Below are 14,256 nucleotides of genomic sequence, written 5' to 3' on the forward strand. Positions count from 1 at the left end.
GCCCCAGCAACAGCCCTTCCCGTGTCCATTGTCTTCTCCCCAGGAAACAGGGTCGCCTGAGTCTCTCCCTTCTCCATCTCCTCACCTCCGTCCAATGTTCTCCCCTTGCTGGGATCAGCTGGGCCGCTTGCCAGGGTTCCTCTCTGCAGCCCATTGTCTGTCCTCTGGCCAGATCCAGCCGTGTCCTCTGAGCAGGGCCGGGGTCACCAGGGTCCCAGACATCACAGCTCCAATTCTGGGCTGTTCTCTGAAACAACAAACTCCCCCCCCCCCCCTTTGTCACATTAAACCAGTAACATCCGGGCACTGAGTGTTCCCCTGCATGCAGCACCTCCCTTTGAGCCCCCAAAACTCCCCACTTCCTCACAGCTTGTTGGTGCAGACACATTAATTATCAAATCAGCCGAATGCGGCTAACTTCGACCCAGTCTCGTAGTGTAGAGCAGGCCTGTTGCTGACTCCATGGCAAGGCTGCTAGAATGATACAGGAGACTGTTCACATTTCATACTCCATTGTGGCACTAGATGGCCTCCTGAAGTCTCTTCCCACCCCAGTCTGTGATTCTGCCCTCCGTTTGGAGTCCTGGTCCTGCTTTTGACAGCCTGCTCTGTGGTGGGCACACAGAGCTGTGAGCCACTGCTGGCAGGGTAACACCAGCTCGTTCTCCATATCTGTTCTTCCGCACGTCCTGCACTTTTCAGAGTGCCCCTTTTCCTTAACACTCGACTAATATTGACATTAACACGTTTCCATGGTAACCTGCGGTGAGAACAGAATTTTCTGTGATGTTATAATCAGACGTCTTGCAGTCCAGACAGGCGCATTCCCATAATGTTTCCTCTTGGCACACCCTTCACAGCAGTCTTGTGGTTTTATTAACATAGGGTCACTCACAGGCCGGCCACTCTTCTCAAAGCCTGATGCCTAGTTTGGCTACATTGAAATCTTACAGGTCCTGTAACCTTGCATTACAGCCTCACTGCTGCTAAATACTTGTGAGTCTTGTACTCCTTTGTAATCCTGTAATTTAAATGTAGTGAGCATCCATTGATTACATATGAAATGAGTGTACCATGAGAACAGAAAATACAGTTAGAGATAACATGAATTAGTCCAAAATAAAGAGGTATGCAATATTCCAGTGCATTAATTTTAGTTTTAGTTTAGTACAATGTTTACTTTGTTGAACTAGAATATTTTAAAGTATAAGTGGATATTATTTTTGAGGCCTTTGTTTTCAGTTTTCACACTTTATTGCAAATACTGGAAGGCAAGTGAATAGATGACAGACCATGAATTTTCTTATTTGTCTTGGTTTTTGCAGATGCAAACATGCTTGGACAGGTTTGAAGAAACTTTGGATTCAAGAAACAAATCCATTTTAGATGGCTTGGAAGATATTTCTAAGTCCTGTAAGCACTTGATATATTTCTGTTAATCATAGACTCATAGTATCCCAGGGTGGGCAGAGACCTCAAGAGGTCATTGAGTCCAGCTCCCTGCCCAAAGCAGGACCAACCCCAACTCAATCATCTCAGCCAGAGCTTTGTCAAGCCGGGACTTCAAAACCTCTAGGGATGGAGATTCCATCCCCACCCTCCCCTGCCAGGGAACCCATCCAAGTGCTTCCCCACCCGCCTAGGGAAATAGTTTTTCCTAAGACCCAACCTAGACTTTCCCCAGAGGAGATTGCCTGGATCCGGCTCCCAAGGCTTGGGGCTCCCCCCCAGCATTGGGAAGCCTGTGCTGGTGCTCTAGCCTCCCCCCACTGCCCTCCACGGGGCTGAAGCACAAGAAATCTACTAGTCTGGGCCCCCCAAGGTTCTGGTGTATGAGGGGAATGTGGGGAGTGTCTTTCCCCTTCTCAGTCGGGGGCCACAGAATCATAGAATACTAGGACTGGAAGGGACCTCGAGAGGACATTGAGTCCAGTCCCCTGTCCTCACGGAAAGACCAAATACTGTCTAGACCATCCCTGGTAGACATTTATCTAACCTACTCTTAAATATCTCCAGAGATGGGGATTCCACAACCACCCTGGGCAATTTATTCCAGTGTTTGATTACCCTGACAGTTAGGAACTTTTTCCTAATGTCCAACCTAAACCTCCCTTGCTGCAGTTTAAGCCCATTGCTTCTTGTTCTATGGTCAAAGGCCAAGATGACACCCTGTAAACTAGTCTGTCACTGAGAGTCAACAACAGTGAGTCAACAACACGGCCGATGGCCCTTTATTGCGCTTGCTTGCGCCTTCACCCGAGCTGGATCCGTCGGTCAGCGGAGTAGGGGGGTTTGGGCCTGCCCTCTCTCCAAACCCCGGCCCAGGGCCCTAAAGGCAGGGACCCACAGTCCCTCCCTAGCGGATGGGGGAAATGCCCCAAAACACACCCGCTCACAGGCTCCACGACCCTGCCCTGGGCTGCTTCCTACTCCACCAGGCCTCCCGGCCCGCCTCTCCCACGTTATCCCGTCTCACCTCTCCTTTCTCCTCCCTTCCTGCTGCTCCGTTCACCTCCTCCCCTCTCGCCGTGCCGGCCCCAGGTTTAAATCCCCCGCCGGCTCCGCTCCCCCTGTCCGTCACTTCCTCTGCGACGCCCCCCAGCCTCCCTTCCCCCGTGACCTCATCAGCCCGCGCCTCCCTGCCCCCTCCCTCCTGGGCCTTGTCTGTCGGCGCTCTTTGCCTCCCGGCGCTCCCCGCACCGGGTCCTGGTGCGTCCGCGCAGCCCGACGTGTTGGGCCTGTCCGGGCTCCCCGCCCCCCGGTGTGCCCGCCCGGCGTCCCCCCGAGCTTCCTGAGTGCGGGGCGGGAGCGCCCCGTCACACACCCTTTTAGATATCTGAAAACTGATATCATATCCCCCCTCAATCTTCTCTCTTCTATACTAAACAAACCCAATTCTTTCAGCCTTCCTTCATAGTTCATGTTCTTTAGACCTTTAGCCATTCTTGTTGCTCTTCTCTGGACCCTCTCCAATTTCTCCACATCTTTCTTGAAATGAAGTGCCCAGAACTGGACACAAAACTCCAACTGAGGCCTAACCAGCGCAGAGTAGAGTGGAAGAATGACTTCTCGTGTCTTGCTCACAACACACCTGTTAATGCATCCCAGAATCATGTTTGCTTTTTTTGCAACAGCATCACACTGCTGACTCATATTCAGCTTCTGGTTCACTATAATCCCTAGATCCCTTTCTGCAGTACAGCTTCCTAGACAGTTGCTTCCCATTCTGTATGTGTGAAACTGATTGTTCCTTCCTAAATGGAGCACTTTGCATTTGTCTTTATTAAACTTCATCCTGTTTACCACAGACCATTTCTCCAGGTTGTCCAAATCATTTTGAATTTTGACCCTATTCTCCAGAGCAGTCGCAAGCCCTCCTAGCTTGGTATCATCTACAAACTTAATAAGCGTACTTTCTATGCCAATATCTAAATCGTTGATCAAGATATTGAACAGAGCTGGTCCCAAAACAGACCCCTGCACAACCCTACTTGTTATACCTTTCCAGCAGGATTGTGAACTTGTTAATAACTACTCTCTGAGTACGGTTATCCAGCCAGTTATGCACCCACCTTACAGTAGCCCCATCTAAGTTGTATTTGCCTAGTTTATTGATAAGAATATCATGCGAGACCATATCAAACGCCTTACTAAAGTCTTGGTATACCACATCTACTGCTTCTCCCTTATCCACAAGACTCATTATTCTATCAAAGAAAGCTATCAGATTGGTTTGACATGATTTGTTCTTTACAAATCCATGCTGGCTGTTCCCTATCACCTTGCCACTTTCCAAGTGCTTGCAGATAATTTCCTTAATTACTTGCTCCATTATCTTCCCTGGTACAGAAGTTAAACTAACTGGTCTGTAGTTTCTTGGGTTGCTCTTATTTCCCTTTTTAAAAATGGGCACTATATTTGCCCTTTTCCAGTCTTCTAGAATCTCTCCTGTCTCCCGTGATTTTCCAAAGATGATAGTTAGAGGCTTAGATACCTCCTCCATCAGCTCCTTGAGTATTCTAGGATGCATTTCATCAGGCCCTGGTGACTTGCAGGCATCGAACTTTTCTAGGTGATTTTTAACTTGTTCTTTTTCTATTTTATCTTCTAAACCTACCCCCTTCCCACTAGCATTCACTATGTTAGGCATTCCTACAGACTTATTGGAGAAGACTGAAACAAAGAAGTGATTAAACATCTCTGCCATTTCCAAGTTTCCTGTTACAGTATCTCCCTCCTCACTGACCAGTGGGCCTACCCTGTCCTTGGACTTCCTCTTGCTTCTAATGTATTTATTATAAGTCTTCTTGTTTCCCTTTATTCCCGTAGCCAGTTTGAGCTCATTTTGTGCCTTTGCCTTTCTAATCTTGCCCCTGCATTCCTGTGTTGTTTGCCTATATTCATCTTTTGTAATTTGTCCTAGTTTCCATTTTTTATATGACTCCTTTTTAATTTTTAGATCTTGCAAGATTTCGTGGTTAAGCCAAGGCGGTCTTTTGCCAGACTTTCTATCTTTCCAACGCAGCGGAATAGCTTGCTTTTGGGCCCTTAATAATGTACCTTTGAAAAACTGCCAACTCTCCTCAGTTGTTTTTCCCCTTAGTCTTGATTCCCATGGGACCTTACCTATCAGCTCTCTGAGCTTACCAAAATCCACCTTCCTGAAATCCATTGTCTCTATTTTGCTGTTCTCCCTTCTACCCTTCCTTAGAATTGTGAACTCTATGATTTCATAATCACTTTTACCCAAGCTGCCTTCCACTTCCAAATTCTCAACCAGTTCCTCCCTATTTTTTAGGATCAAATCTAGAACAGCTCCCCCCCGGTAGCTTTTTCAACCTTCTGAAATAAGAAATTGTCTCCAATGCAGTCCTAGAACTTATTGGATAGTCTGTGCCCCACTGTGTTATTTTCCCAACATATATCTGGATAGTTGAAGTCCCCCATCACCACCAAATCTTGAGCTTTGGATGATATTGTTAGTTGTTTAAAAAAAGCCTCATCCACTTCTTCCACCTGGGTAGGTGGCCTGTAGTAGACTCCTAGCATGACATCACCCTTGTTTTTAACCCCTTTTAGCGTTACCTAGAGACTCTCAATGCTTCCATCTCCTATGTCCATATCCACCTCACTCCAAGTGGGTTCATTTTTAATATATAAGGCAACACCTCCTCCCTTTTTTCCCTGTCTATCCTTCCTGAGCAAGCTGTATCCTTCTACACAAACATTCCAATCATGTGTATTATCCCACCAAGTTTCTGTGATGCCAACAATGTCATAATTGTACTTATTTATTAGCACTTCCAGTTCTTCCTGCTTATTACCCATACTTCTTGCATTTGTATATAGGCATCTAAGATACTGATTTGACCTTGCCTCCCAGTGTTGCCCTCACCCTCCTTTCTCTCTGCCATTATAGCCCATGGTCCCTTCCATTTCTGACCCATCTCCCAGGTCTCCATGTTCTCCACTTACCCATGGGCTTTGCTCACCTGTCCTCGTCAAACTTAGTTTAAAGCCCTCCTCACTAGGTTAGCCAGTCTGTTAGGGGTGGTGGTTGTTTGTTTTTTTGGTTTTTTTGCTGCTTACTTGTGTGCGGCCGCCAACTGTTTTTTTCTGTGAGTCAGCAGCCCCCGACCCAAAAACGGTTCCCACCCCTGCTCTTGTGGAACAGGCGAGACAGGTCCCTATTAATTTGCTAGGTGTTTCTAAGAGTCAGCAAATAGCTGTTGTTTTGTGAAGGGTGGGGAGAGACATTTCAAATCACCAGAGTGTGTCTTTATTTTAGACATTATTGGGACCGTTAAGAATGTAAGATGTGCTATTATGAGTTGGATAAAACCTTTTTATGGATTGAGATAAAAACTCATTCTTCATTTCAGTGGTAAAAGAAACTTCAGGGGCCAAATCTAAACAAGGGCAAAACAGCCTGCCCAAAAACAAGTAGGGGGGAGAGATAGCTCAGTGGTTTGAGCATTGGCCTGCTAAACCCAGGCTTGTGAGTTCAGTCCTTGTGGAGGCCATTTAGGGATTTGGGGCAAAAATTCGTCAGGGATGGTACTTGGTCCTGCTGTGAAGGCAGGGGGCTGGACTCGATGACCTTTCAAGGTCCCTTCCAGTTCTAGGAGATAGGCAATCTCCATTAATTTAAGAATTTAATTTAAGAGTACCGAGGGCCCGAGGGTTCTCCTCAGCTTTGGGAGTCCAGGGGTACGAGGGAAAGGAGCACACACAAACTGAAAACTGACAAGAACAGAGAGAGCGAGATGAGGCAAACAGCAAGAAGGTTGCCCTGCACTAGCATGTGAGCATAGGGTGTGACCAGGAAAGCAGATAAAGAGGCGTTTGGGGGCCTGAGGCTATCGGTAAGCGAAGAAACTCCTGCTTTTGTTGCTTGGTTCTGCCTGTGTTTACAGAAGGAGGACTTGGTAGGTTCTTTGTAAATCAATGAGACAATACTAGGGAGCATCCATCTCTACTTCCAACTGGAACATTCCCAGGACCCCCACATCTGGCTAGAAGCTCAAGTAAAAAAGAGCCAACACTATATTTGAAACATTGTATTTACCTTTTTCACACAATCCCTAAGAGCCTGTCCAAACTAACCCCTTACTCATGACTGCCCAGCTGCCCTGTATCTTCCCTCACCTCCTCACAGTCATTAAACCCATGTTTGAGTGAAATCAGAAGCCCACTTAAAATGCTGGAGCAGTAGATTTGCAAAGCGACTGGAGAAAACTGGCACTTACATAACACAGTGTGCTGCAGCGTGTGGGCTTCGGAATGGGAAGCATCAACCCCCCCCTCCCAATTCTTTTTGTATTTCTTGGTGGCAGAAAGGGTCTGCTGATCGCTGATGGTTACAAAACACTGCCGCTTGGCTGGTACCACAATGCCGGGTAATTACGTTCCCACCATGTCAATAGCTACGCTGGTGGTTTGGAAAGACAGGCATGTGAGCAAGGCCAGGCAGCCTGTCTGTAGCAGTGGTGGGCAGCCTGCCTTCTGGGTTATCCGCTGGCAGGCCACCATTCAGGGGACCTTGAACATCTGCAGGCATGGCCCCTGCGGTTCTCCGTTCCTGGCCAGTGAGACCTGAGGGAAGCGGCAGCCAGCAGGTCACCCTGGTTTGTGGTACAATGGTGGACCTTGACTGCCTACCTTGTGTGTGACAGAAAGCTGTTGCTATATGCCCAGCGCGCCCTGCCAAGCCCGCTCTGGGCAGCACAGAGCCGTCCCCATTGGAGCAGCCTCCGCAAACAGGCAGAGCACTCAGGAGGGCACTCCAGTGGCAGTTTCAAACTGGCTGAGGTTAGTTGCAGCTCTCGGTGCAGCCACTGATGCCCTGGGTAGACCAGCTGTACACACCGACTGCTGGGATCCCATCTTCACAACCTGGGCCGACAAGCTGCGGGTCCGACTTCTGCACAAAGACATTGCTGGAGCACTGAGAGCAGCTCACCCCTCCCCTACCCCCCCCCCCCAGCATCATGGTGCATGCGGGAGGGCGGCTGGGCCAGTCCAGAAACGTGGCTAAAATCCTCTGGAAGCTGTCTACCCCGCAGCTAATCAGCTCAGCCTTGGAGAGCCAGCTGTGGGGAGAGTGGGCCTGGGGGCTGCAGAGGCAGTTGGGATTCTCTGAACGAGGCTGAGTGCAAGATGTGCACCAAGGGAAGGTGCTGGTTGTGGAAGGGGTTTCCAAGGTGCTGGGAGCGCATGAGTACGCAGACTTGCATCTGACGAAGTGGGTCTTTGCCCACGAAAGCTTATGCTCCTACACTTCAGTTAGTCTATAAGGTGCCACAGGACTCCTCGTCGAGACTGCATAGGGTATATTATGCGGACCACAGAGGCCAGTTTATGGATTCCGATATGGGCTGCACTGGAAAAGTTCGTACCACCTGGGTCTGGAGTCTGTATTTGTGCACAGGCTGGGGCTTGATTCCCACTAACGGATTGTCATAAATGGAGATAACACCCACATGCTCCCTTCTGCCTGGGGTAAGTGTGTCCTGGCCGCACGTGGCCTAGGACGCTCAGAGGTTGCAGGTGGCTGAGGGTGTGCTTGGCTGGCACGCTTTGCACACGCTTGGGTGCCTGGGCCTTCAACGTTGGCCACATTCTTGTGGCCTGTGTGTCTCGTAAGTACTGTGATGCTGAAGGTGAGCCATTTGCTCTTGCATGGCGCAATGGCAGTCACCAAGCGCGAACTGGTGAAGTTGAGCAGAAAGTGCTTCCGTCACGGCTGGGGCAGGGTGTTTCTGGTAGCATAAGTCATGATGCACTTGCATGGGCCAGCGGAAGAGGGAGACCAGAACTTTTAGGAAGGTGCTTGTACAATCGTGATAGTAAGTGAGGGATTGTCATATGCAGGGAAATGGGGAGGGGGGGGGATTGTCAGGAACCGTACTTAGTTATGATTGATATCATGGCTTTATTCCATACCTAGGAGTGATGAATGACATGGCACCTTATGAAACTGGGGCAAAGGAAGAGTGCCAGGAATTGTGAATCTACAGTAGGGCTTGATGCAGGGAAATGTATTGAGAAATAGTGTTTACATGCAGCTTCCCAGTTGTCCCTTGTCCTGGAATAATAGGCTCAGCGGACAGGAAGGGACCTCAACAGTCATTTAGTCCAGTCCCCTGTACTCCTGGCAGGAATAAATACAATCAGACCATCCCTGACAGAGGTTTGCCTCACCTGCTTTTACATATCTCCAGTGCTGGAGATTACATAAGAACATAAGAACGGCCGTACTGGGTCAGACCAAAGGTCCATCTAGCCCAGTATCCTGTCTGCCGACAGTGGCCAGCACCAGGTGCCCCAGAGAGGGTGGACCGAAGACAATGATCAAGCGATTTGTCTCCTGCCATCCCTCTCCAGCCTCTGACAAACAGAGGCCAAGGACACCATTTTATCCCCTGGCTAATAGCCTGTTATGGACCTAACCTCCATGAAATTATCTAGCTTCTCTTTAAACTCTATTATAGTCCTAGCCTTCACAGCCTCCTCTGGCAAGCAGTTCCACAGGTTGACTACACGCTGTGTGAAGAACTTTATTTTATTAGTTTTAAACCTGCTACCCATTAATTTCATTTGGTGGAGTCCCATCCCGTTCCCCCCCCCCATCCCGTCATTCTGCAATCCCGTCCCCCCCCCCCCCCCCGGCAATGTATCCCAGTGTTTGACCACCCTGACAGGCAGGAAGCTTTTCTTGATGTCCAACCTAAACCTCCCTTGCTGCAATGTAAGCCCATTGCTTCTTGGCCTGTCCTCTGAGATTAAAACACTATTCTCCCTCCTGCTTGTAACAATCTTTTAATGTACTTGAAAATTGCTCTCATGGCCGCTTCCTACTAAACAAACCCAGTTTGTTTCTGTCTTCCCTCCTAGCACATGTTTTCTAGACCTTTAATCATTTGTGTTGCTCTTCTCTGGACTTTCTCCAAATCTTTCCTGAAACGTGGTGCCCAGAACTGGAGTCAATACTGCAGCCTAATCAGCACAGAGTAAAGTGAAATGATTACTTCTTGTGCCTTGCTCACAGCACTCCTGATAACACATTTAGCCTGGATCCTCTAGAACATCTAGTTTCCTTCCTGCAGGACTCCTTCCTATGCAGTCGCTTGCCATGCTGTGTGCGTGTGACTGTGTGCCCCTCCCTACGGGGAGCACTTTGCATTAGCCCTCACTGAATAGTATGCTGTTACTTGAGACCTTTTCTCAGGTTGTCCAGATCAAACTAGATTTTAATCCTGTCCTCCCAAGTATTTTCAGCTCCTCCCAGCTTGGCAAGGGCCTCCCCACCATAGAAAACCGTCCTTGGTTTTCTTCTTGCTTCGAAGCTTGTTTTGTTCTTGTTACACTCCAGCGAATTCAGTCTCACTTTCCCTACCTGTGCTATGTGAACTGCACGCTGCCTGGCTACTGCGGCGCTGGCGATTCCACTGCTGAGCACGCGCGCCCTTGGGAAGTGCGCTGCCCAACCGCTGCCAGGCAGAGCAGCCACCACACACGACTGCCAGCAAGGACCTGGACCAGCACCTTTCACAAGAACAAAGTGCAGGAAGAGGGCAGCCGTGGAACCAGTTCTGAACAATCAACTTCCTGCTGTTGCATGTCTCCTGCCAGGTCCGTATGCAGGCCTTGTAAATGTGGACCGCCAGGGTGTGACTGCACCCCCCCATGGTTTCCCAAGTAAGTGGGAAAATCAGCTCCAGCCTTCCCCCGGCTGGCCGGAGCATGGGGAGGTGTGTGTGGGGAAGGCAGCGTGCCGCTCCTGCCTTTCCCTGGCCAGCAGGACTATGCGGGGGCGGGAGACTCAGGCAACATGCCACTCCTGCCTTCTCCTGGCTGGCCGGAACATGGGGGGCATGTAAGAGGTTCAGTCCTGGGCGCAAGCGCCCCTTGGTGGCTTAAGGGGCCTTGCAGTATTTAACTCGCTTGTCTGCAGGAAAGTCAAAGTCCACTCCTTGGCCGAGGTTCAGACCTCTTCTTTTACCACCACCACCCCCACTCGGGTGTGGTTTGCAAGGGGGGGGGAACTAGCCCCATCCACTCCTCTGGGTCCCAGCCCAGGGACCCTATATGTAGCAGCTACCTGCCAAGTTTCAAGGTTAGTAATTGTGATCACATACCTGGGCCACTTCCCCAGGATGCCGTTTTCATCCAGCCCGTCTCTAGGGCCTTGTCGTTGAATTCCCCTTGTCCAGGGTTCCACAGAGTTGCCACTGACTAGCCTTTAGCTGCAGGGTCTAGCTCCGCTCAGTTCTGAGGGCCCAGCTCCCACATGGAGCTGTCCAAGGTTCTGGTGTTCCCCAGTCAGCCCGCCCAGAGGTCTGCCTGGGTTCAGCTCCAGGACAGAACTGACTAGCCCTAGCTAGCAGGTCCTTATATAGCAGCCTGCCGTACCTTGATTGGCTGCAGTGAAGGCTGCCCCTCTACCCTACTCAGAGGACCTCTCCACTGCTCAAGCTGCTGGCCAGGGTGCTGAAAGTCCTCCAGCAGGGAGGTCGGGCTTTGTCCGCCCCATCACAGGGAAGTTCAGGCAGCACGCCACTTCTGCCTTCCCCCAGGCAGCTGGAGCACGGGGAGGACTCAGGTAGCACACTGCTCCTGCCTTCCCCCGGCCGTCTGGAACACACTTACTGGGGGACCCTGGGGAGGTGCTTTTGCACCCTGCACACAGGCCTGCCTGGCCCCCACTCTCCTTTCCCTTCCTCCCCATTCAGCTGCTGGGGTTGGGGTGGCAAGCACAAGCCACTGCGATTTAAATGCCATGATTGAACAGCGGCAGGGAGCTCCCAGCCATCACTTCCATGGCAATGGCCAGGAGTCTGGCCCCTTGTATGTGGCCCGGACCTCTCGGCCATTGCCCCCCTGGTTGGCAGCCCCGAGACCAGCGCAATACTACAGAATACCTCCCTGCAGCTGGGCCTGTCTGGGCAGTGCGCGACCCCGGCTGCACTGCGCACACTGCTTTGGCACTCACAGACTGCATTCACCTCCCCCTCCACCTGCTGTCTCTGTGGCATGGCACACTACAAGGGTCCTACTTTACACACCCACACATCTCTGTGCATGTTTCGGGCACTGGGCCTCTTGCCGGCGACTTATCACTTCAACCCCAGTGAAAGTTCACTGTATTTGTCAGTTTATGGCTGACCTGGAACAACGCTTCCTCAGCTCTCATCCACTTAAACCCCTTCTCTACCTACGCTACATCGATGACATCTTCATCATCTGGACCCATGGGAAGGAGACTCAACAGCTTCCACCCCACCATCAACCTCAGCATGGACCAGTCTACACAGGAGGTCCATTTCCTGGACACCACAGTACAAATAAGTGACAGTCACATAAACACCACCCTATAACGAAAGCCTACCGACCACTATGCTTACCTGCATGCCTCCAGCTTCCATCCCGGACACACCGCACGATCCATTGTTTACAGCCAAGCACTGAGGTACAACCGCATATGCTCCAACCCCTCAGACAGAGACCTACACCTACAAGATCTTCAACAAGCATTCTGTAAACTACGATACCCACACGAGGAAGTGAGGAGACAGATTAACAGAGCCAGACGTGTACCCAGAAGCCTCCTTCTACAGGACAAGCCCAAGAAAGAAACCAGCAGAACACCACTGGCCATCACCCACAGTCCTCAGCTAAAACCTCTCCAACGCATCATTAGTGATCTACAACCCATCCTGGACAATGATCCCTCGCTTTCACAGGCCTTTGGAGGCAGGCCAATCCTCGCCCACAGACAACCCACCAACCTGAAGCATATTCTCACCAGCAACTATACACCGCACCATCATAACTCTAACTCAGGAACCAATCCATGCAACGAACCTCAGTGCCAACTCTGCCCACATGTATACACTAGCAACACCATCACAGGACCTAACCAGATCAGCCATACCGTCACTGGCTCATTCACCTGCACATCTACTAACGTAATATACGCCATCATGTGCCAGCAATGCCCCACTGCTGTATACATCGGCCAAACTGGACAGTCCCTACGTAAAAGAATCAATGGACACAAATCAGATATTAGGAATGGCAACATACAAAAACCTGTAGGGGAACGCTTCAATCTCCCTGGACACACAATTGCAGATCTAAAGGTAGCCATCCTGCAGCAAAAAAACTTCAGGACCAGACTTCAAAGAGAAACTGCTGAGCTCCAGTTCATCTTCAAGTTTGACACAATCAACTCAGGATTAAACAAAGATTGTGAATGGCTAGCTAACTACAAAAGCAGCTTCTCCTCTCTTGGTATTCACACCTCCAGATCAGCTACTAGAAGTGGGCCTCATCCTCCCTGATTGGATCCACCTCGTCATCTCTAGCCTGTTCTGGCCTGCATATTTATACCTGTCTCTGGAAATTTCCACTATATGCATCTGATGAAGTGGGTCTTTGCCCACGAAAGCTTATGCTCCAACACTTCAGTTAGTCTATAAGGTGCCACAGGACTCCTCGCCACTTTTACAGATTCAGACTAACACAGCTACCCTTCTGATACTGTTATTTGTCAAGACTCCAAGGCCACCTTTTTTGGGTTATTTGGGGCAAGGTATACCCTGGGGGTCCAACTCCGGCTGCCAAGTCCAGCAATAGCAAGCACCGCCCTGCCGAGAAGCCCATGGAAGGGGAGATTGGCAAAGACATAGCAGGAAAAGCAGAGAAGGTCATCGCCCGAGGGAGATGGAGCAGTGGTCTTCAGATCCCTCCTCAGCAGCAGCGCCAAAGACTTGGCTGTTCTTGTTCAAGTCTGGACAGTGCTGGTCATCCAGTCCTTTACTTCGTGACAGTGCCTGCGCCTCCCGCTCTGGAATCGCAGTCACATTGGGGCCAGCGTGTACCTGTGGGCAGCCCCAGAGAGCGAGCTGAGCTCAACGCGTGTCGCTGGGTCCGTAAACCAGGATGGAGTAGGGCAGTCTGTGTGCCCCCTCAAGCCAGGCATTAATTGCAGGCCCAATCTAGAGTGAAAAACCTGGGAGTTGGCCTAGATAGAATCATAGAATACTAGGACTGTAAGGGACCTTGAGAAGTCATCGAGTCCAGTCCCCTGCCCTCATGGCAGGACCCAATACTGTCTAGACCATCCCTGATAGACATTTCTCTAACCTACTCTTAAATATTTCCAGAGATGGAGATTCCACAACCTCCCTAGGCAACTTATTCCAGTGTTTAACCAAATGTCTGCTTGTGAGAAGCTCATCTGCACTCTCAATGTCGGCTTCAGGCACAGGCTGTTTGTTTGCCCAGTCGCTCTGTGGGGTGGGGAAAGTATTTCCTCTTAGCAGCTGCTCTCCTGCTCTGATATGACACTGCACTACCCAGCAAGGAAGGCAGGGACAGTCTTGGTGAAGAGTAGTGTCCTGGGGGAGTGTGGAAGTCCCCTGAGAGCGAGCGAGACCCCTTAAGACTCCTTAGAGAAGTCATTGTTTCAGCTGTGAGAAGTCAGCCTCCGCGATTGACTCCAGCAGAGGGGTTATCAAGAGAAAGGGGGTCCCAGTGCACAGGAGAGATATATAACGTGCTTCCTGTGATAGCCTGCCACGTGCCACACCGCAAGCTGCTCACAGAGTGGAGGGCAATACAGAGTGCACAGTGTTTGCATTACTCACCCCAGCGTCCCCATCACCACCCAGCGCTGCCTTCTCACTGCCTCCCCCAAGGCTCCTGAGCTGGATTGCAGCTGTGTCATGGGTCAGCTCTGCTGCATGTGTG

The 14,256-nt window shown here is 50.4% G+C and overlaps 1 protein-coding gene across 6 annotated transcripts in view; it reads left to right on the forward strand.

Moving 5' to 3' along the window:
* Nucleotides 1-14,256, forward strand: part of IHO1 (interactor of HORMAD1 1) — a 116,036-nt gene that overhangs the window by 81,740 nt on the left and 20,040 nt on the right. For all 6 annotated transcript variants that reach the window (XM_089781309.1, XM_089781307.1, XM_089781306.1 and 3 more), the window contains one exon: nucleotides 1,326-1,413. In XM_089781309.1, coding sequence (XP_089637435.1) covers nucleotides 1,326-1,413 — 88 coding nt within the window. The remainder of the gene's footprint in view (nucleotides 1-1,325; nucleotides 1,414-14,256) is intronic.

Source organism: Pelodiscus sinensis, chromosome 11 (assembly GCF_052426305.1).
Source record: "Pelodiscus sinensis isolate ZL-2025 chromosome 11, ASM5242630v1, whole genome shotgun sequence".
In the NCBI taxonomy this organism is placed as follows: domain Eukaryota; kingdom Metazoa; phylum Chordata; order Testudines; family Trionychidae; genus Pelodiscus; species Pelodiscus sinensis.